This window comes from Catharus ustulatus, chromosome 4 (genome assembly GCF_009819885.2).
Source record: "Catharus ustulatus isolate bCatUst1 chromosome 4, bCatUst1.pri.v2, whole genome shotgun sequence".
Taxonomy (NCBI): Eukaryota; Metazoa; Chordata; class Aves; order Passeriformes; family Turdidae; genus Catharus; species Catharus ustulatus.
Window position 1 is genome coordinate 48,961,547 of NC_046224.1, and position 20,829 is coordinate 48,982,375.

The following is a 20,829-nucleotide window of genomic DNA, read 5'->3' on the forward strand; positions in this document are numbered from 1 at the left end:
GTAATGAAAGCAGCACATCCACAGTTCAGGAAGGAAAATAAAAGCCAGAATCAAGCCATAGGTCTTGCTGAATTTAGAAAATCTAGTTACCCCTTTGAATATCAATCGCTTTATGTAGTCAACATCTAAAATTCTTCCTTCAGAGTCCATATTCTTAGCCCATTCTTCAGCTGACACAGGCTCTCTTCTACTAACTTCAGGCTGTTTCCCTAGGTCAATCTGAAACACACACAAAAGCATTGTATGAATCCTCATGAAGTGCTTCAGTAGTTGCAAACAACTGCATGAATGATACTAAGTTTGCCAGCTTCTTATATTCAGTGCAATTACACTTCCACATGCACATACCTCAGTTAGAAACTCGAAGGATCTAAGGTTGCACCCACATGAGTAAGTAGTGTGGGCCAGCACAAGCAGATCTTTAGAGCAAGACACTTGGTGTTGAGGACCTGGTTATACATGTTCATATTTCAGATTTTGGAGGATTAACATGTGTTTTAAATAACCTTCTAACTCCACAAATACCGCTGAGCTAGTTTCCCATAAACAAATGCAACACAGCAAACAAGGACAATCAGGAGCTTCACTTCAAAAACACATTCCTGATACATGAGTGCATCTTACAAGGCAGCTTGGGTTTGGAGATGTTATCCTACACAGACTGCACAATGTGACTGGAAAGATCAGTTTTGGTACACAGTCTCTTAAAAAACCCAAGTATGTATGTACTTTCAGAATTTATAACACACATCAAATTTCAGTTTGTGCTTAGTCTCTCAGTCCCCAAATTGCATGTCTAAGAACAGGAGAATTCAGCAGAAAGTAAACTCTTACTTTCTAAAATTATTTTTATAATAGCAACTCCCAAATCAATTTTTGTTTCAACTCTGCAGAAGTCCAAGGCATTTGTCAGATTAAGACATATAGATCAAAGTTATTTTCCATATATAGCATTTGTGACACTTTTTCTTTGATATATTTTTTCATTGATAAATTAACTAAGTGCTAGGCAGCAACTTCTTAGAATTATGTAGTTCATGCAGCCACTGTGAAGATATTAACACTAGCTTGAACTCAAAAAAATCCACCATACAAAAAAGTTTAATGTTTTAAAAATATGTAAGCTGCTTAAATAGTAAGCACTTAGGAATAAACCTTTCTCACATATCTGTAAAAGACTAACAGGTGTCCACATTGATTCATGATCCAATTATAAGTTCGTTCTAGCTCTGGTTCAAATCATACATAAATCTGTAATTTATACAACCTAGACATTAATCATCCAATTATGTATTTTGTTTTAATCTTAAAAGAAACTGAAATGTTAGGAGTGATTAGCCAAGAAAGTTGGTTATTAGCCTGCATTCTCCAATTTTACTCAACACAGCTCTAACTGACCTCAGAGGAAACACAATATAAAATCAGTCACCTTTTAAGGTAGTGCCTCTAACATAACTACAGTCACCATTTCATTAATTACAAACTTCCCTTCAAAGAAAACTCACATTTGCATGCATAAAAATGACATATTCAAGAGCAGCTGATGATGATCTCAAATCTTGAGAGTAAATTGTAATACACCACAATTGCAAAAACAGTAGAACTCATCATGCTTCAAGTCCTACCATTCTTTCAAAGGAGTGCATAAAAACAATCAGTACATCCATATCAAGAATTTATAGACTCACTCTTGTAATGACTTCAAATCCTGGTTCTTCCTGCTGATTTATCTTCAGCCCTGGAATGGTATCATTGAGAAAGTCTGCCATTTCTGATGGTGGTCGCCTCTGATTTGATGTATCACTTGAACGTAAACTACCAACAATATAGTTTGTGACTTTGGAAAATTTTCCCATTGTTACAGTGTATGGATCTTTCTTCAATTTCTGTTATAACATGGAAAACAAGCAAAACATAAACATTTGTGATTATAATATATTTGCTATATACATACATATATACATACATATATATCTGCAATTCCTGTACTCAAAGTAAAGCATGAGGAAAAGTACTGTAGATGTCAAAATTATTTAAGTTTCATGTATTGGTAGTAATACAGAACAATCATCCCATGATTAAAAAGTGTATCTTAAGTACGAAGATAAAACTGCTAATTGATTTGAAAGACTGGACAGCAGTGTTCTCAGTAAGCCTGACCTATGCATAGAATTGTACAGATGCACTGTTTGCTATCAGTGATTCAAGGCATAAAACAGATACTTTATACCCAGTTTCCCTACCTTCAGGGAGAAAACAGTCTGCACCATCAGGTACTCTACTAGGAATTTCACACAGATCTTGATTTGACAACTAAGTTGAGAAACTAATGCATTTTAATTCCTGAAGATTTCCTTTAATTAAACACATCAGTGGGTCTACCCTCTGGCCTCATTTAAGTCACACAAGTTTTGCTGCTGATTTTCACAAGTCTGTAAGCCCCACCAAAGGATAAGCAGTTGTAATATTAAAAAACCCCATATTTTCAGCCCAATACTGTCCTCTTAGCTGTTGCATGTCCGTTATCCCTTCAAAAGTCTCTGAAAATATCAATTAAAAGAATACTTAGTCAAGTAAAACTTAGAAAATTATAATTAGTATGTTTTGGTAACTCCTAAAATTTTTCTTTTCCCCCCTAAGATCTTCTGCACCCAAATGTACGAATCACAGAGAACATGAACTTGAATAGGTTTGAAATAATACCACAGGAAAGTTAAGAAGTTATTACATCATAGAAAACAACTTACAATTAAGTGTATTTTCTACAGTAAGCATTTGGTTTAGGATACAGGCAATGCTTCTACAGTATCATTATTCCTGGCAATAATTAACAATGTCATAGATGGCATTATTACTTCCACAATGGCATTAAATCATTACTCAGCAACTATTCCTGTGACATGACAGGATGTATTTTTCAAATACATGTCTTCAGAATAAAAAATTTGAAGATAATACATACTTGCAATAAGCCATATGATGGTTCATCAAAGAGATTTTCAAAAGACTGAGACAGTGACTTCTGAGTCTTCACAAGAAGAACCCGTTCATCATGTGGAGATCTACAATAAAGTTTAAAAAGGTGTCTGGGTGCAACTGTTTTTTTCTGTAAAGTTTTCAGAACATTTACAGTTTTTTTGAAGTCACATTTCAGACTTTGTGCAAAAAAAAAAGATAGACGCAAGATCATTACTCTGGAAGATAACTCCATTTACATGTAGGTGACAAAATTATCTTCAAGTACAGTTTTCTAGTTTTTGACAATGGACAAAAAAAAATGTAGTGAGACGGTCAACCTCAACAAAATATATGCTGAAATTCCCTTAACATAATAGAGGAAGTGAAAAGAAGCTATGCCACCCATGCAGTTAAGGAATTCTTTCTATCAATTAGTAGATCTTACATTATGGCACCCTGTAAAACATTACATTAAGGAACACAAACTGCTTTTCAGTGTAAAATAGAACCATCTCAGTACAGCCCTGTAAATCTATTTCTGTGTAGACTCCAATAGCTTAATGAACACAAACCCTATTTGACCTAACTCACTTTATTTGTACACTCCTGCTCAATACAGTTGAGTTTGCTACTCAACAGGGTTCCACAGGCAGATGAAAATAGTGACAACAAAGGCAGTGAAACCATGCTGCTCCGAGTAATTAATCTTTTCTTTTGGACACACACCTACTCCCCCTGCAACATCCCATTTTGTCCCCTTCTTCAGCACAGGCACCCCATTACTTCCTTAAGCAGCTACTGAATCACCAATTTACTGCTCAGTAGGTGACAGAAGAGAGAACAGCTCAGAAAGTGGGCTGACATTCAAGCCTCAGAGTTTGTATCCAAGCAGGAAAGACCAAGCACTTTGCCATCTGACCCTAATCCATTGCACAGACTTACATTTATATAATACCTCTATATTGCTCTGTCACAAAGTTTAAACCCGCTATTTCTAGTCTTCAAAAGAAAAATTACTTTTCTTTTTATTAGCACCTGCATCATCTACCATGTTATTAAAGTCAAAGATAAGAACTTTAATAAGCCTTATCTCTTTCCCATTCCAACAGGACAGGACACTGTAAACATTGACGGATATGAAATGCAACAAGAGATTTTCTTTTGAGACAGCCAGACATCACAGTCATAGTTCTGAGGCAGCAACAGTTAATGAAGCTCAACTGGCTTTTTCTAAAGAGCAGCACAGGGGCAAAAGCTGAGTCATGTATTACGTTTTCTTTAACTAAAATAATTAAAACTTTGTACCATATCTCCCTTTTAATTACACACACTTTCTGGACAGTCAGGTAGGCATCAACACCTACTTAGGTAATTTTCAAAAATTCGTGAGCTATACACTTTCTTAAACTTCCTCATAGCCCTGCAACTTATAAAGTGTCATCTGTGCACATGGTACTTTCTGGTGTAATCAAACTAGAAGGCACATAATCCTTAAGGCAACAAATTACAGCTATTTTGTATGAGTTTAGCTACTTCATGCTGATTTCAGCAATGACGTGGTATCTTATAAAGAATGGTTAGAGAAGGACAAAATCTTTCAAGGTAATAGGAACATAAGAAAATACCTAGAACATAAAGGTAATACATAGATAAGCTAAATTTTCTGCCTTAATGTCAATAACCCATGTTTTATAAAATACAAATTGGGATAACAAGCAATTACACTGCCAAATACTAGCTTGTGGTATCCAGAGAGCTGAGCAAACATCTTTTCCTAAATGAGGTTGTGAGCTGAGATACATTATGTAGTAAAAAATGAATAACCATTAGGAAACAACAGAAACATACACATTGACTCTGTCATTTCCATAACTTGGATAGCCTATTTGTTCTTTTCTCTATCCTTAGAAAAAAATAACTGTCATAATTCATGACTAGACAACAGAAGAGAATTTGGTGATAGAAGAGACCTTAACTGAATAAGAAAACTAAAACTAAAACTGTAAGTTCCTGCTCAGGTTAATGCTTAAGGTCATCCAAATTGAATTTCTGCAGCTGTCATTCCTTTTTGCTTTAAAGTTCCTGAAGTATCTGCCCTTGCATTCATTAATGCTTACAACTGTTTAAGGTGGGAATACCAAGCACATCCTGCAAGCTTGAACATCACTTCAAGTTTTGCTGTCTTATCCTAGAAATTAGTTAGAAAATTTCAAATATGTCGCTGTAGTCTACAGGCCAACAGATTACACAGATCTGATAAAAAAGCTTCTGTGACCCACTGTATAACACAAATCTTTTTCATATATTTGCCACATCAGCTGCTCCCAAAACCTGCCCCAGCCTACCAGCAGCAAGTCAGAAAGTATCCACAAATAAGTTAACACAGCAGTATGCTCAAAAAAGAACAGCTTCCTTGCAGAGAAAGGGAGGAAGAGAGGGAGGGAGGAGGATGGCAGGACATCCTTCTGTTTGCAGAGGCTGGGAAATTACAAAACTAAATGAAAATATGTTTAAAGAAGAGAACCTAGTGAAAAAACCCTCAGGGTTTAAGATGAAGTTGTCGTTCAGGATTTTTTAATCTACAGTTGTACAGAGAATATTCCTATTTAGAAGTTCATCTTGTCCCCCTGCTAGCCTCTCCTTTGGTCTTCCTGACTTTTCCTCTTACAAAGCTCACATACAATGCTACAGCCAGTACCATTCTACCAACTGGACACACTGACCTTGCTGCCTTCACCAAGCAGCTGAAAACATCTGACTATCACAAACCCTAACACCATGTCTTGAAACTGGCAAAGCCTTTTTCACAAATCAGTTCAATAAATATTCACCACTCGTGTCCTACTGACTCGCTCTCCAGCAACATTTTCTTCAGTATTACTCAGCATTAGCCTTCCCTATTTGTTGAAGGTACCTCTAACCTCAGTGATCTACCAATGTGAAAAGAGCCCTCCATTCTGTAAAGATTCCCACAGTCGTTTCACTATCCACCTTCAAATCTGTCATCAGACTATTATGTTGCACGTGACAATAGTAAAACACTTTTGAAAACAGATTACATGTTACACTGATATTACAGTTGTTACAGATATACAAGTCACGTTGCATTTATTTCTTCATATTCTATCTAACCTTATTTACCTGTTGGCTTCTTAATTATACTTCTGCCTACATGGTGAGAGCAGAAAATTTTATTTTATTCTGAACTTATGCCATGCTTATCAAAACAGCTTTATCCTAGTAAAAAACTTGGAGGTAACACAATATAACTACACAACAACCCCAAAGTATTTAACAGAATGATAGGGTCTTAACAATATTTACACTCAAAGTTGATTAGTGCAGTAAATGTCAAGAGTGAAACATTGACCAGGCAAGAAATTACAGCAAAACAGAATTGTGGGGGGAAACATTTATATACCAATTGATTTAGTCGACAGTACTATAAGTTACCTCGCACACTCATGTAAATACTCATGCATATTTTGCACAATCTCAAATTGTAACCCGAATTATCCCATTTTATAGAAGTAGCTCATGAAGAATTTAACTTTCACACTACATGTTCATATGAAGTTTCCGCACCCACTAGAGGGAGCAACTGAGGCATTCAGTGCTAGAAACACTTCAGGTTCTAAAATACTTCGTAAATCAATCCAACAATTTTTAAACTTCAGCTTACATTCCAAATACATATGTAAAACCACAGTTTTAGTCACCTTGAAAACTATTTCTACTAATAAAACAAGAAAGGGAATAACAATCAGGAAGTATTAATCTGAAATTCATGACATGATTTAAGTAAACCAATAATCTGCATTTTACAGAACTAAGAGTTGTCTGATACTTACTCATTCAGTGCAACGTGCTTTTCAAGACATTTAATCAATGGTTTGCTATCTCCACGATGAAAGTGAAGAGCTGGAAGCTTCACATCATCCTTCAGACAGAACACCAAATAAGACCATCCCATGCCTTCTTTGTTTTGTTTGATTGATTTCAAATCTGTCAAACTGAACAGGAATGACCACTCGTTTTCTCCATTTGCATGAGTTGTAGCATCTTAAAAACAAAATTAACACACAATCTCAGTTTTACTTTCAGTGTAAGCAATTATAAATACATTATATGTGTCACTCTTCCTAAAAAAAACCCTCAAAACATAACCACCAGCATCAGTTCTAACAATGAAATGTGCATTGTAACTGCTGTTTCTGTATTTTTCTTTGAACATCATTGTCTTCTACAGACTTGCAAAACAATCAACAAGTCCATCAGGCTACTTCCCTAAAACTGTATCTACAGTTTATAGGAAAAGGTTTTTCACCAAGAAGATGGTTGAGCACTGGAACAGGCTCCCAGGGAAGTGGTCATTAAGCTTAACAAAAGTTCAAGAAGCATTTGGACAACACTCTCAGGTACATGGTGTGATTCTTGGGGTTGTCCTGTGCAGAGCCAAGAGTTGGACTTTGATGATCCCTGTGGGTCACCTGCAACTCAATATACTCTGTAATCCTACAACAGAAGTGAACTAGCAGTTAAACATATATCTGCTGGATCAAAGTCCAGCAGCAAACTAAATCCAGTCTGCACCTCCACCAGGTAGTGCTACTTACTCAAACTAAACATGATATGCACAACAATCCTGTAACCTATATATTGCCCACAGTGATTAGCCATGTGTTGCGTAAGGCTACTACCAAAGCAAAGGCAAAGGAATTGGAAATCTCCTCCTCACTCCTTCCTCCTGAGGTCTGCAAGCTTGTATACATGATGTGCAAGACTATATATTCAAGGAGAAGGGATTGAAGTGTACTTTATGAGAGGACACAAAATTGCCAGCAGGTCTAGAAAGAATTTGGGGCACCTTCCCTGGCCTGTTCCCATCAAATTACAACAATTGGAAATAAGTAAGAAGTGGCAAAAAGCGTAATTCCAGTCTGTAGTGACCAGTGATACCCACTTTGGATGAAGACATGCTCTGCTGACTGGAGATGAAAATTCAATACAAACTAGTGATGTGATACACCATATTCACCCAACAGAGATGCTCTGTGTGTGTGTATATATATATGTAAAAGCCAAGGACTGTGCTTTACTCAAAAACATTCATAATCTGACATCCAAACCCTGTATACATACATGACAGAAATGACACTTAAAATCATTATAAAGACGGTAAAACAAGCACAATAGTCCCCAGTTACAAGCTGCGAAATAATACATGGAAAACAAGTATTATTAAATAAAAGACACTATGTGAGAATCATAGAGAAAAAGATCACTTGAGAACCACCGTTTTTTGCCACAACTCATTTTTCAACATCTCTACTGAGCCACTATAACAAAAACGGTGTAACTTCAGAATTATTTTGCCCAAGTAAAAAAGACCATATAAAAGACTGATGTATGTCATAACTGTACATTCCATCTCCCTCTGCTGCTGCAGTATGGAAAGGCATTTGAATAGTAAACCATTTCTTTTTCCATTTTCATTTCTAACATGACACCTAGTTTGAATTCCATTTGTTTTAAAGCCCAGTGCAGATAAAACTGCTACTACTAACTAATGATGAAGCAAGACGTTAGATTTAATACTCATTTTCAATACAATTCCCTACCAATTTAAAGAAAAAAATAGAGGCAGATGACAGCTATACCACTTGTGAATTTTTTTCCACACCCACAGATTCACCTCTTACCACAAATGAATTGCAGCCTTTCAAGTCCTAATAAATTCCATTTTACTGTATCTAAAAGGCAATTCTTCAGTTACAAGTTACCACCATAGAAGAAAACCAAAACACCATACAGAGAAAAAAAGTTTTCCACATTTTTTAAGTACCTCCATTTGAATGAGGTTTCTTCTTAAAAGAGACTGTGGTGACCATGTCCCATTCTGCTTCGTAACTACTTGGACGATCTGCTCCTCGGGAACATTTCTCTTTTGGAGTTTGAGTCCATTCCACAACAGAACTGGAATCCTGAGAAAAACAACAAAAGCAACTATCAAGAAACACAAGGCGTGAAAACTGACCAGGTTTCTCAGATTCAACATGAAGAATCAGCACCTTTACTTCGTAGATTAAAAGAAAACTTACTGAAATCCTCAGAAACGTGATACAGTTCAACACAGGAAATTTGGACTTACGACTAAGACTGTGTGGTTTTACTTAGTAAATTCCAACAACCTAAAATATCCTTGCCTCTCTTCCAGACTCCATGAACATAACAAACTATTCATTTAAGTGTAAAATTTGAATCTTTTTTATTTAGTCACATCCTCTTAATACTGCTTAAATACCACATATCACTGCATCTTGGAACCCCCACAGACTTCTATTTTTGTTTTGCAGTAGAACAGCATCTCTCACTTTTGTGTCTAACTATGAAGAGTGAATCACGAAACTACAACACAGTAGATGCAGAGGAACTGGTGACTGTGATATATTTACTCATTTGGTCCTTACTATTCATAGTTAGTCCCCTACTATTTTATTTGTGAACCAAGTAAAAACTAAATACAGTCAACCTACAAATGTATTCTAACAACCTGAAATGGGCTGAAATTCCCTTATATAGCTATCAACACCAATAATAAATAAGTTTTGCTTATAGTTACGAGATCACCTATGCATTAGTTAACATAAAATACAATCTCCAGAGAAGCATAATGAAGAGCAGTGATAACTAACAAACAAACCTTTCCAGCACAGAGGATATTAGAAGTATCCAAAGTCTCATCCAGTGGTCTCCAGTCTACTACCACTTCATTTTCCTACAATAAAAATCACAAATAATTCAACACTACATAGCAAAGTACCTATTGTCATATATATTTGTGGTGTAATTATGTTAAAACTTAGATATAGATAATAATGTCAAACACAATATGATGTTTGCTCATTTATAAAATCCTACACTTTAAAAAGGCATTTAAGATTTGCCAAACTTGTTATGTGCTTTGCCAACAAATACACAAATTTCTGTAGCTGTATTATGCAAATACCTTTTCTATGACACGCAGTATTCCTGCTATTAAGCTGTCCTGGTCATCATTTTTTCCACAGGAGGAGTGAATGAAAACTCCTTCTTGCTCATAAACAACCTGTAACAAAATAAGTAATGAAATTTTAAAAACCAAGGTTTCAAAAATAATTAAAACTGTTTATCCCCCTATGGTACTCATTATCATTTTGACTCCCCCACGGGAGTTGAAATAAACACCTCTGTCTTGTTAGGGATTCTGTTACAAAGAAACCAAGATTTGAGTCTTTCACTTCCCTAAATCAAGAAACAATAAAAAATGGAACTTGTCAAACTTACTTTCTAAGCAACATACTACTACTTTGTCAGAACAGCACAAGAAAATGCATTCAGTACCTAGTTCTTTTTAAATCAGCAGGCACAGGTTCAGAGGAAGTCCTACACAGTTTTTAAAACATTAAAAGGCTCTTATATAGTCTACCTTTCTGCCACGTGCATGTTCAAATTATAAAATTAATTTAAATTAAAAATGGGCCAAATAGTAAGTAGAGAAACTCCAGAGAAATAAAAGACTACACCCTGAAATTAAATGCCTAATCCTACATTCAGGCCAGTCGCAAAGATTCCATCTGAAACGTAGAATATGTAACAGTTGGATAAGAAAGGCTTGTAGGAGTACACGCACCCCACGTAACTTTTGCATTTAGGCATTTGCAAAACTCCTCACAGTATCCTGATTATGCTCTTAAAGAAAAAAAAAAAAAGAAAATTAGAGAACCCTTGGCTGTCAAAATTTAGCAGACTTTTCAAAGCTACATACACATGCTCTTAAAAGCTCTATAAATACTGTAAATGGGTCCTATTTTACACAGCTCTATAAGTGGAAAGTCCCTTAGGTTTTGTGGAAGTTAAATAAAGCAAATAGTAACAGTAATTGTTTCAGAACCATTTTCATTTTCACACCAAGCTGTGAACACTGCCTTAAGAAACATATTTTTAAAGGTGAAGCCTAGAAATTTTTAACTAATTAGAGACAGATATTGCACTTCTTTAATTCTAAAATATCAGGATCCATTTTTCTCATTTGTCAGCTTTTTAAAATCATTACACCTCCAGTCAGGCCAGTAAATTAAAAGGTTAGGTGTGTAAGCTTAACTAGCCAGATGAGAAAACATGGCTTAAAAAGAGCAATAAAATTCACTTAACTCATCCTTTCTGTTTTAGTTTTACTTGAATTTCTCTACCTTTCACACAAGCAAGAAATTTCAGGAGTATCCTATTTAAACAGAAATACCACTTGGAAGAGATCTCTAAAGGTCACTTAGCATATCTCTCTCTTGAAGGATTATTAACATCATTGCCTTTCAAATATTGGAAATCTTTTCTCCTATTCTCTATTACAGATTTTTTCTCTTTTCTATCCAAAAAGATACTCCCTCTATTTCTACCAATTACCTGTTTTCAAATTCAGTCTTCTCAAACTCAAACAACAAGGTAACCTTACAATTTATTTAAATTTTACCTTTTAGCTATTTGGACCTGATCTATCAAGAAAACTAGTCAGAAATATGAACCAGTTATCAACCACTGGGACAAATGCTCCAGAAAAAAAAAAAAAATCTATTTGTATCAGAATTATACTGCTAGAAGTGCACTTCTGCCAAAAATGTTAGGAAGTATCATAAAGTATACCTCCTCAGGCTAGAAGACATGCCATCTACTGTTTTTATTATTTTCTGTTCATTAATCTCTCAGGACAAATGTTTCCTTCCATGAGGAGAAAATGTGCTTCCAGTGCCACAGTTGTCAAGCAACTCGAAAATCCTACACTGCTCCTTGTAACAGCCTGAGCTCCCTGTGCCATGCTCCACCAAAACAGGTGATAAAACCATAGCACATGTTTAGAACTTCAGAGGGTGTTTATAAAACAGAGGACTTGTCACAAAGCAAATTACTGCCCTCATACTGTTATTTAGGAGAAAATCTTCCCCAAATTTGAAAGGCCAGAAGGCCAAGCTGCTGAGATTTTTCTTTTCCAGTCACAAGCATGATCCATTCATGTACTTTTTCCAACTGTTAACTGGAACTGTAACTAATTTGAAGAAAGAGATAACATTGATCATACAAAAGAATACCTAGATGTTTTTCCACAGTTAATCTCTCTGCAAAACATTTTGGAAGTTACCATCTTGAATTCTTCAAAATATTGAGCCACTCTATTCAGAAGTACTTCGTAAGATAAATCCATAAATGCATTTGAACAAACTGAGTTTGGAAATGTAATTATATACTGGTAGCATCTGAAAATTAGCTACACTGGATGGCTATATTTCACATAATGTTTCTAGCAAGCTGAAAATTCAAAAATGCTATTGGGTACTCTAACAGTACCTTATAGCTTGCTACAGATTTTTGTTTGCTAGTACTGCAACACTGGCAAGCTATTCAAAGTCAATTAAAAGATGAAAAGTAATGTTAAATTACATGTATAAGTAATTAATACTAAGGAAAGTATCAAATTGAGAGACAGTATATCAATAGTTGGATTTGAATAAAATCCCATCCATCAGTAGACAACTGCTACCACACTTACAGTAATTTCATGACCATAAGGCGCACCGGACTATAAGGCGCACCCCCAGGGAGTCAGCAAATTTCGCAACTTAGTAGATCAGATAAGGTGCACCAGACTATAAGGTGCACTTTTTTTTGCAGCGAGGAGCCGCGCAGTGCGCAACAAAGTAACGAATTACTGGCAGGTGCTCAATTTGCAAACATTTTTCAAAGATCGGTGTAGCCTTTAAATGCAGCCCCAGGCGCCCTCCCCGTGCAGCGGGCCCCAGCACTCCCATCCGCCCCCGGCGCCGGCTGGCATGGCTCACGGTTCCCACTGCGTGGCCGTGCGGCGTCCCGGCTTCCACCCGGCCGGTGGCAGCAGCGCTTCTCCCCGCCTTCCCACGGCGGCCGCGCCGCTTCTCCCCATTTCCCTGTGGCCGGCAGCGGCGCAGCCACTTCTCGCCGCTTTTCTGCGGCGGCGGCCGCGCCGCTTCTCCCCACTTCCCCGGGGCTGTGCCGCAGCCGCCGCTTTCCCCCAGCAGCCCGGGCCACACCGCCGCTGCTCCAATGCCGGCGCCGAGCAGGCTCTGCTTGGGGCTATTGCCAGCTCACACCTCTCATTTACCCCGCGCCCTGGCCACCCAGCTTCTCGTTTCCCCCGCACCCAGGCCGGGGCCAGCACCACCTGGTTTCTCATTCCCCCCGGCCCCAGAGTGGCACTGCCCGGCTTCTTATTCTGCCCGCGCCGGGGCCGGTGGCAGCTCCCTCCCTCTCCGCGTGGCTCCTGCCGACCGTGGTCGCCCACTCCCGCCCCCCCCTCGCGACTCAGCGCTCCCATGGCACCACCCCCCCCCCCGCAGCTCACACTTCTGGTTTGGCAAATTTCACAACTTTGTCCATTATATAAGGCGCACCGGACTATAAGGTGCAATTCCGGGTTCGGGGCAAAAATTTAGTCAAAAGGGTATGCCTTGTAGTCGTGAAATTACTGTAGTAGCTCAACCTCACACACCACGTGGCCTCTGCAGCCTAGCACTTAGGGAAATGCCTGTACAGTCAGCACACTAGGACCTCTTACACATCCAAGAAAACAGATTTCAAAACTAAGTAATAGCATCACATACTGTCTCTTGCCTAAGCAGTAGGTTACTGCAGAACATGTAAAAAGGTAGCAGATGTTGGAGGATGGCCTGAAGCTTCAGTAAAACACCAAGGACTTGTGTAAAGTCTGCAACACCCATGCAGTGAGATCCTGCTACACATGGACACAGTATAGAAGGAACTAGATATAAGCAGAGCAAGATAATGTGACTGGTGCCTCCCCATTAGCTGTTGAAGAAACCATAATCCCTCCAAACCCAACCCAAATCTGCTTCTCTATTACCTGTCAACACCCTTGGCATAGGCAAATTACTAATCTCCTTCAAATCTTGATAAACTTTAGCCTTTAGTGAACTAGGAAGGCCTCATTACCCACTGTGTGAAAGAATTAATTCAAGACTTTTAAAGAATATCATCTGTATAGTTAGTCGATTATGGTTTTTGTATTACAAGACAAGAAAACACACTACTAGCTCACCTTGGTCTTGTACTATGCATTATTTTACATATTCATTATAGGTTCCTTTACAAAGGTGAGAAGTAGGTAGAGCCAAGCTCAATCTTTCATTTTCATGTGATTAGAGCCATCACTCTTACCCTAAATCTACACAAAATCAATAAGCTCATCATGAAAAAAACACAAGTTAATGTTAATAAGTGCACTCCACAGGTCACTAGATAAGTTGACATGTCCCTCGGATTTTAATAAAATCACAAAAATCCTAGTATCCCTCACCCCACTATTACAGCCCTTCCACCCATCCAGCTAATAAGAGCTCTGTGTTCTGCACAGTCTACCCACGGGTCCCTGAAACAGAATCTCAGGGAAGAAAAGCTGTTTGTGTTGCTCAGATGCTCGAGGCCAAAACAGCTGTCCAGCAATGACAGGCCTCACTACAGATTTAAACAGCGATTGTTCTGTTCTCTTCTGTACCTGTTTGCAAACATCTACTAATTGCCCACAGAGACGCACATTTCACACATTTAGCTGTTATTACCTACATGAAAGCCAGACTCTGCTGGTTCCACAACAAAACACAAATGAAAAAAGAAGAGTGTTTATCAAAAGCACACACCAACGCAACCAAAGCAAATGAAGATGTAATGTGACAGAAGCTGAACATGTTAAAAAATTACTTGATTGCAAATAAATTTAAATTCTATCTTGTGGCTGTACACTGGAATTAATGAAAGATTTTCAGACGTTTTACTAGCTAGTTCTATGCAGAACAGATTTATCCATCCGTGGTATCCTTACGTTCCTAAATTACTTCAAATCATAAGCCTTACTTTAAGGCAACTTACAAGCATTCAGTTGGCATCTTTGTTCTCTAAGAAATTATGGAGACAGTAGGAAAAAAGTTTGCATTGTCTAAGTATTACTTTTTAATAATCCTAAAGATTCAAGTTTGAAATAAGATATACCCAAGAGGCTTAAGCTCAAAAGTCTTTCCTGCTTGTCAGGAAGTCCATGCTGACAGCCTGCAAGCACAATTCACAGCATTATTTATTTGTCCAGTTCTATTGAATAAAAATTAGACTCATTGCCTGTCTGTTTCAGAATCCCACCAAAAACTAAAAATTGATGCAAGTTTCCAAATGCTAGTGAGCCACTTTGACCTGTTTCTCTTATTCCATGGGTGCTACAGAGGTCAAAGGCAAATTCACAATTCATTCTGATCAGTCCTTGAAAGCACTGTATCACACAGAGACAACAGCTATTCCACCTTGTAGCCTGACTGAGGGTCTGCAAAAACAGGGAACCACAGCAGAAAATTCAGGAAAGCTGCACAAAGCAATAGCTATCTACACACCTACTATAAAAAAAAAACAGACAGAAGCAGCAGGATGTAGGCTCAGTTTACATGTCACAGCATATGCTAGTTAAGGTTCTGGAAAACTCTTCAAGTATTTATAGTCTGTGTCCAGTAAAAAATAGGTTTCTGAGGTCCTACCATTGCCCCAGTAACATTTTCTGAGAAATAAATTGCATCATTCTTAATACCATAAGGAGACAGCATGGACAATACATATCACCATACTTCTATTGTACTGCTTACAATAAGCAGCAAACAGGCAATGTTTGCAGCATTTTTATTGCCAGACATGTATGAGCAGAAGGCCTGTGGGATGCCACACCACCAACAACAATATATGCCAGAATACAAGCAAAGCCTTGTGATTTAATGTTTGCCATTTGAGAGCAATTTACAACCCTGTGCTACCAACTAGTGAGAGATGACAACATTGCACCCTAAGACAATGAAGTATAGACAACAAATAAAAGGAGAGCTAAGATCTGGGGCTACCACAGAACAGGCTGAAAAAGTTATAAAAAAATATTTTAAATCAAATGCTCAATAGAATGGCACAACAAAATGCATAGTATGGGAGCCTCTGTGCACTCAAGTTCAAGCAGTAGAAGGTAGAGCAAGACACTGCCTATCCCATAGTATAGATATACACCAAAAATAATTCACTGTATCCATGCCAACAAACTACCTGAAGGAAGCAATGCTGATTTTAACATACTATATTTAAAATCTCTTGGCTGGTTACTAGCTTTAAAAAAAAAAAAATCCACTGCCAACACAAATCCCCTTCCCAAACAATACAGCACTAACACCACTACCATTTAGTAATAGCTACAGTGCTCCTTGAACACTTCTAGTTGCTCAACTGGCCAGACATCTGAGCTTAGAGATACAGCTCAGATGTTTGGCCAGTTAACACCCTGAAACTTTAACTCCAAGAGCAAGAGCACAAGCAAGTGAAAAATAACTTATGTGACAGCCCATGTGCCAATTGGTAACTTGAGAAAGATCTATCAGCCCATGTGCTGAAGATACTCTGAACTCCAAGAACATTAAAAAAGTATCAGTACTGTGTTTAGATCAGCTGCAATGACCACCTATACACTGACAGGCTGAAAGTGAAGTTTGTACTTCTCCCTATAAACAACTTTAGCTCATTTTCTAACATGGTTTTCTATCATGAGGGTGAATCCATTGTAGGTTCTCTGAATACAGTAAACAAACCGACATTTGTTAAGCAGCAAAAAGAGAGAAAATGTACCTGTTTTCTTAAAGTATAATATATGTGTATTATATAAATATACCTGTTAGCATAAAGTCAAAAGCTCTGAAAACAAAAGACCTTACTACTAAGTAACTTCCAGAAAGAACTGGCAGCTCTAAGAAAGGGCAAAAAACTGTAGCTCACGCTGTTCTAGGGCAGATGGTCATTAATAAAGAATGAGTCACAACTCCAGAATTCAACTGCATTAACTTTTCCTGAACTGAGTTAACCATCCATATAGAGGAAAAAACACTGATAAGAACCTTGTGAGAGGTTCCAGCAAGAAAAAAAAAATAACAGGACAAAAGTCCAAGTAAAGTAGTACATGAGATAACTAAATTTATAGTTCATGTGCTATTAATGTATGGAGGAGAAACCAGAGACTACATGAAATAGCTGGTTTCTGAATCTACTGACATTTAAAATGTTTGGGAAATAAAATTAAAAATAAAAACAAACCAACAGAACAAAAACAAATCAACAAAATCCCCCCAAACTCCCAAAAACCTGCAACAGAGAAGAGAAAGCCAAATGGGGTAAAAATGTAATAGAAACCACAATCTTACATGGTTTGCTAAAACAAGATTTTGTGAAAGCTGAAACAATGTAGATTATTCCAGCTGCTTAATATACTGCACACGTTTTCCATGGGAACCACCTGGTACAATATTTTTCAGAAAAGAGCACGTACATTAAAATACATTACTTTCATGTGATAAGATCTGCCACATGAGCCTAAAGCACCCCATAAACTAATGCCTACTGTTGTTTCAGAAAGCTACCACCTGAAACACCTCATTACAACACTGCAGTTAACTTAGGACATCCACAGCATGTAAAGACACTGAAGTGCAAAAGGCCTGAAGTGAGAATGCTGGGTCTGTACCAACCTACACTGCATTTATTCCACCTGAAGTGAAATTTAATTAGTTTGTGAGTCCTTCCAAAATCCTGCTGTCACCCAAAGGAATAATTTGTGGTCCAGTGTGCTCCCAAACTAACTCAGACAAAAGTAAGCACAGTATGTATTGCTTCAGCTTGCTAGATCTAATCACTGACAGATCAAATGAGTACAGTATCCAAGAAAGCAATAGTGCAACACACAGGTGGGGAAATACAGAGAAGGATGGAACTGCTCCTGAGAGCAGTGAAATGTCACACCAGCCCAGCTGCTTCATGAAGTTTGACAAAACACAACTGTCATTTTTTCTCCGCATTAAAAGAGACATGTTACTGCATTAGAAGCTGCATTAATAAGTTGCATTGGTACTGTGGATGTGGCACAACCGAAACGGTTTTGCAACATCTTAGAGATTTCATCTCAGGAAAACAGGCTTCTTTGAAAGGAACAATGAATACACAGCAAATTTACTAACAACTAATCCACAGTCATTTTAACATCATCATATTACAACTGCTTTCATGAGAAACATCCTGAAGAAGCGCTTGATAAAAGCCTACATGGAAAACAAAAAACAACCTGAAAAATTAAACTATTTACTATTAAAATATTTATCTAAAAATGAAAGTATTTCCCTTCATCCAATAAACTTCTGGATTGATATTAAAATGGATAAAACCAGAAGAGGAACTTCTCTGTATACATAAAAACTGATGTGCATAGCCAGAAACAGCTGTGGGAGGACATATGGGAGTACCTAGCTGGGAGGACAGTATGTCTCTCTTTATGTTCACACACCTAACAGCAGTAAAGCACACAAAAATAAAATTGCAAAAACCTGAACTGCACAAATTGCCTGCTCCAACGGTTATGGTAAGGTGGTACAAAGCAAGATCTCTACGTTATTTTCGTGCTGTAGCTAAGTGCACTCCTCGGCACCATCGGAGAAGCGCAGACGTGGCCAATTACGTGTGTTCTCTTACGCCGAGAACAGCATGAGCTGAAACAATCATCTTCTGCCCTATGCTGGAAAAGTGAAACCAGAGACAATCACACACTCACCGTGGCTACTACATACAAACGGACATGACACTGAGATTTTAAATCCTATATAAAGGATCCACGGGCCAGAAAACATCACACTGCAAAGCAACGCTTTCAGAAGACAGAGTCATGAAATAAAATGATTTCTTTAATAAACCAATACGGACACAAATCGTATCAGCTGGCGGGGGAGGAGGGAAGCAGTGGGTGTTGCCTGTACCTCCCCCTCCTGCGAGCTCAGTCCCCGCCAAGCAATAATGTTTCGTTCCGGAACGCTCGACAAGAATCCGCGGCATACAAAAAATTTTAAATTACCAAACTATAGGACTGACAAGGCTTTGTACCCGCGCCGGGGGCAGGTCCCCGCACACTACCAGCGCGCAGGCCGGGGGACAGGCCACTACGGTCCATGAGCACCTCTGGGACACTCGGCCACGTAGACGGGACAAGCCGCGGTGCTCCGCCAGAGGCTGAGAGCCAGCGCGGCCGCGGGGCTGCCCGCCCCCGGCGGAGAGCGGCCTCCTGCTGCCCGGGGCCGCAGCCGAGCTGCCGCGGCGGCGCGGGGCGCTGCCCGGGCGGCAGGTGCGGGCAGGGCCCGAGTCCCGCCCGTCGGCCGCGACCGCCTCCGGCGCAGAAGGACTGCGGCCGCTGCCAGCGCCCGGCCCGCCCGAGGTCGGGACGGATCGTGCCCGGAGAGGCGACACCCGCACGGCGGGGGGAAAGGCACCCGCCCGACCGCTCAGCGGCCCGACACCTCCTCCCCGCGACTCCCGCCAGCCGGGACAACCCAGCGGCGGACACGGCGCGTCCCGCGGGAGACAGACAGGAGAGGCCGGCCCCGCCACCGCCCGCCCCCGTTACCTTGCCGCTCGGCGGCGCCGCCATGTTTGCCCACGAGTGTTTATGGTGACGTAGCACTCCTCACGTGCTTCCCCGCCGCGCCACAACAATGGCGTCACAGCCGCGGGCCGCGCGTGCGCGCTGCGCGGGGCGGAGGGGCCGGGGCCTGGCTGAGCCGGGACTGAGGGGCCGCGCCCCGGACGGGGAGCGGGAGCCCGGCTGCTCCTGGTGTTGTGCTCGAGGGGCCGCCGTGGTGCCGTCGCTCATGCAGAAGCCCTGGCACGCACGCAGCCCTCCGGGAGGTTGGCGAGTGTCCAGCCGCGGGCCCCGCGGCGGCCGGAGCAGTGGTGACCGCTCCACGGCAGCGTGCGAGCGCGGCGGCGAGGAGGAAAGGAGATACTGCTTTTTCAGAGCTCCCCGAGATTGCAATTACTGTTTGAGCAATGCTGTATAGTTGATATAAACCACACATTATACTCTCTCGAATTATTTTCTTTGTACGGTCATAGAATAATTTGGGTTGGAAGAGGCCTTAAAGATGATCTAGATCCAACCACCCTGCCAGGCTCACCTTCCACTGGACCAGATTGCTCAAAAGCCAACCTGCCTTGAACGCTGCCAGGGATGGACATCCAGAACTCACCTTTGCAAGCCATCCCTGTGCTTCACCACCCTCACAGGAAAGAATTTCTCTCCAACATAGGTTCCAAACCTATCCTTTGCCTGTCTGAAGCCAGTCCCCTTCTTTTATCATTCCATGCCCTTGTGAAAAGTCTCCAGCTATCTTGCAGACCCCCTGTAGATACTGGAAGGTGCTATAAGATCTCACAGTAAACACAGCACTACTAAACTGCCCCAATTCTCATGTACCAGATCTTTAATGTTAGTGAAAAACACACCACTTTCAAGATGGTAGTTTTCAACACTTAATGCATTTGACACATCAAGGGACAAAGGTAAATCTTAATTACAGTCTTATCCATGTTAGCAAATATTCAGCTTTCATATGTGTACAGATTTCTAAAGTCTGTAAGAATTCAGCAAAAGTAAATGGATTTTGATTGGTCTTCTTTATCTGGAAAAGTATATTGAGTGGGGTATTACATTTTAAAAAATGGCTTTCACCTAATGTCTGAAGCATAAAAAAGATTATTTTTAAGACATTGGTTATATTCCAACAATACCATAAAATATTTTGAGCAAACAGTATATCTCCAAATACTGTTTATTTGAAACAGACGAATGAGATGCTTGCAGGGAAGTGATTTGCTTCTCTGAAGGAGGAAAGGTAATTTATTGGGTTTTGGGATGGGTTGGTTGGGGGTTTTTATTTCGGTCATAAAGTGTCATAAATTATAATTCCC

At 39.6% G+C, this 20,829-nt stretch overlaps 1 protein-coding gene across 1 annotated transcript in view; it reads right to left on the reverse strand.

Annotated features, from left to right (window-relative positions):
* TBC1D15 (TBC1 domain family member 15) overlaps positions 1 to 19,578 on the reverse strand; it is a 33,676-nt gene extending 14,098 nt beyond the window's left edge. The window contains exons 1-8 of the mRNA XM_033058134.2: positions 19,487 to 19,578; positions 9,968 to 10,066; positions 9,662 to 9,736; positions 8,804 to 8,942; positions 6,810 to 7,020; positions 2,963 to 3,062; positions 1,689 to 1,886; positions 91 to 219 (exon numbers count right to left, since the gene is read on the reverse strand). Coding sequence (XP_032914025.1) covers positions 91 to 219; positions 1,689 to 1,886; positions 2,963 to 3,062; positions 6,810 to 7,020; positions 8,804 to 8,942; positions 9,662 to 9,736; positions 9,968 to 10,066; positions 19,487 to 19,510 — 975 coding nt within the window. The 5' untranslated portion in view covers positions 19,511 to 19,578. The remainder of the gene's footprint in view (positions 1 to 90; positions 220 to 1,688; positions 1,887 to 2,962; positions 3,063 to 6,809; positions 7,021 to 8,803; positions 8,943 to 9,661; positions 9,737 to 9,967; positions 10,067 to 19,486) is intronic.
* Between the last annotated feature and the right edge of the window lie 1,251 nt (positions 19,579 to 20,829).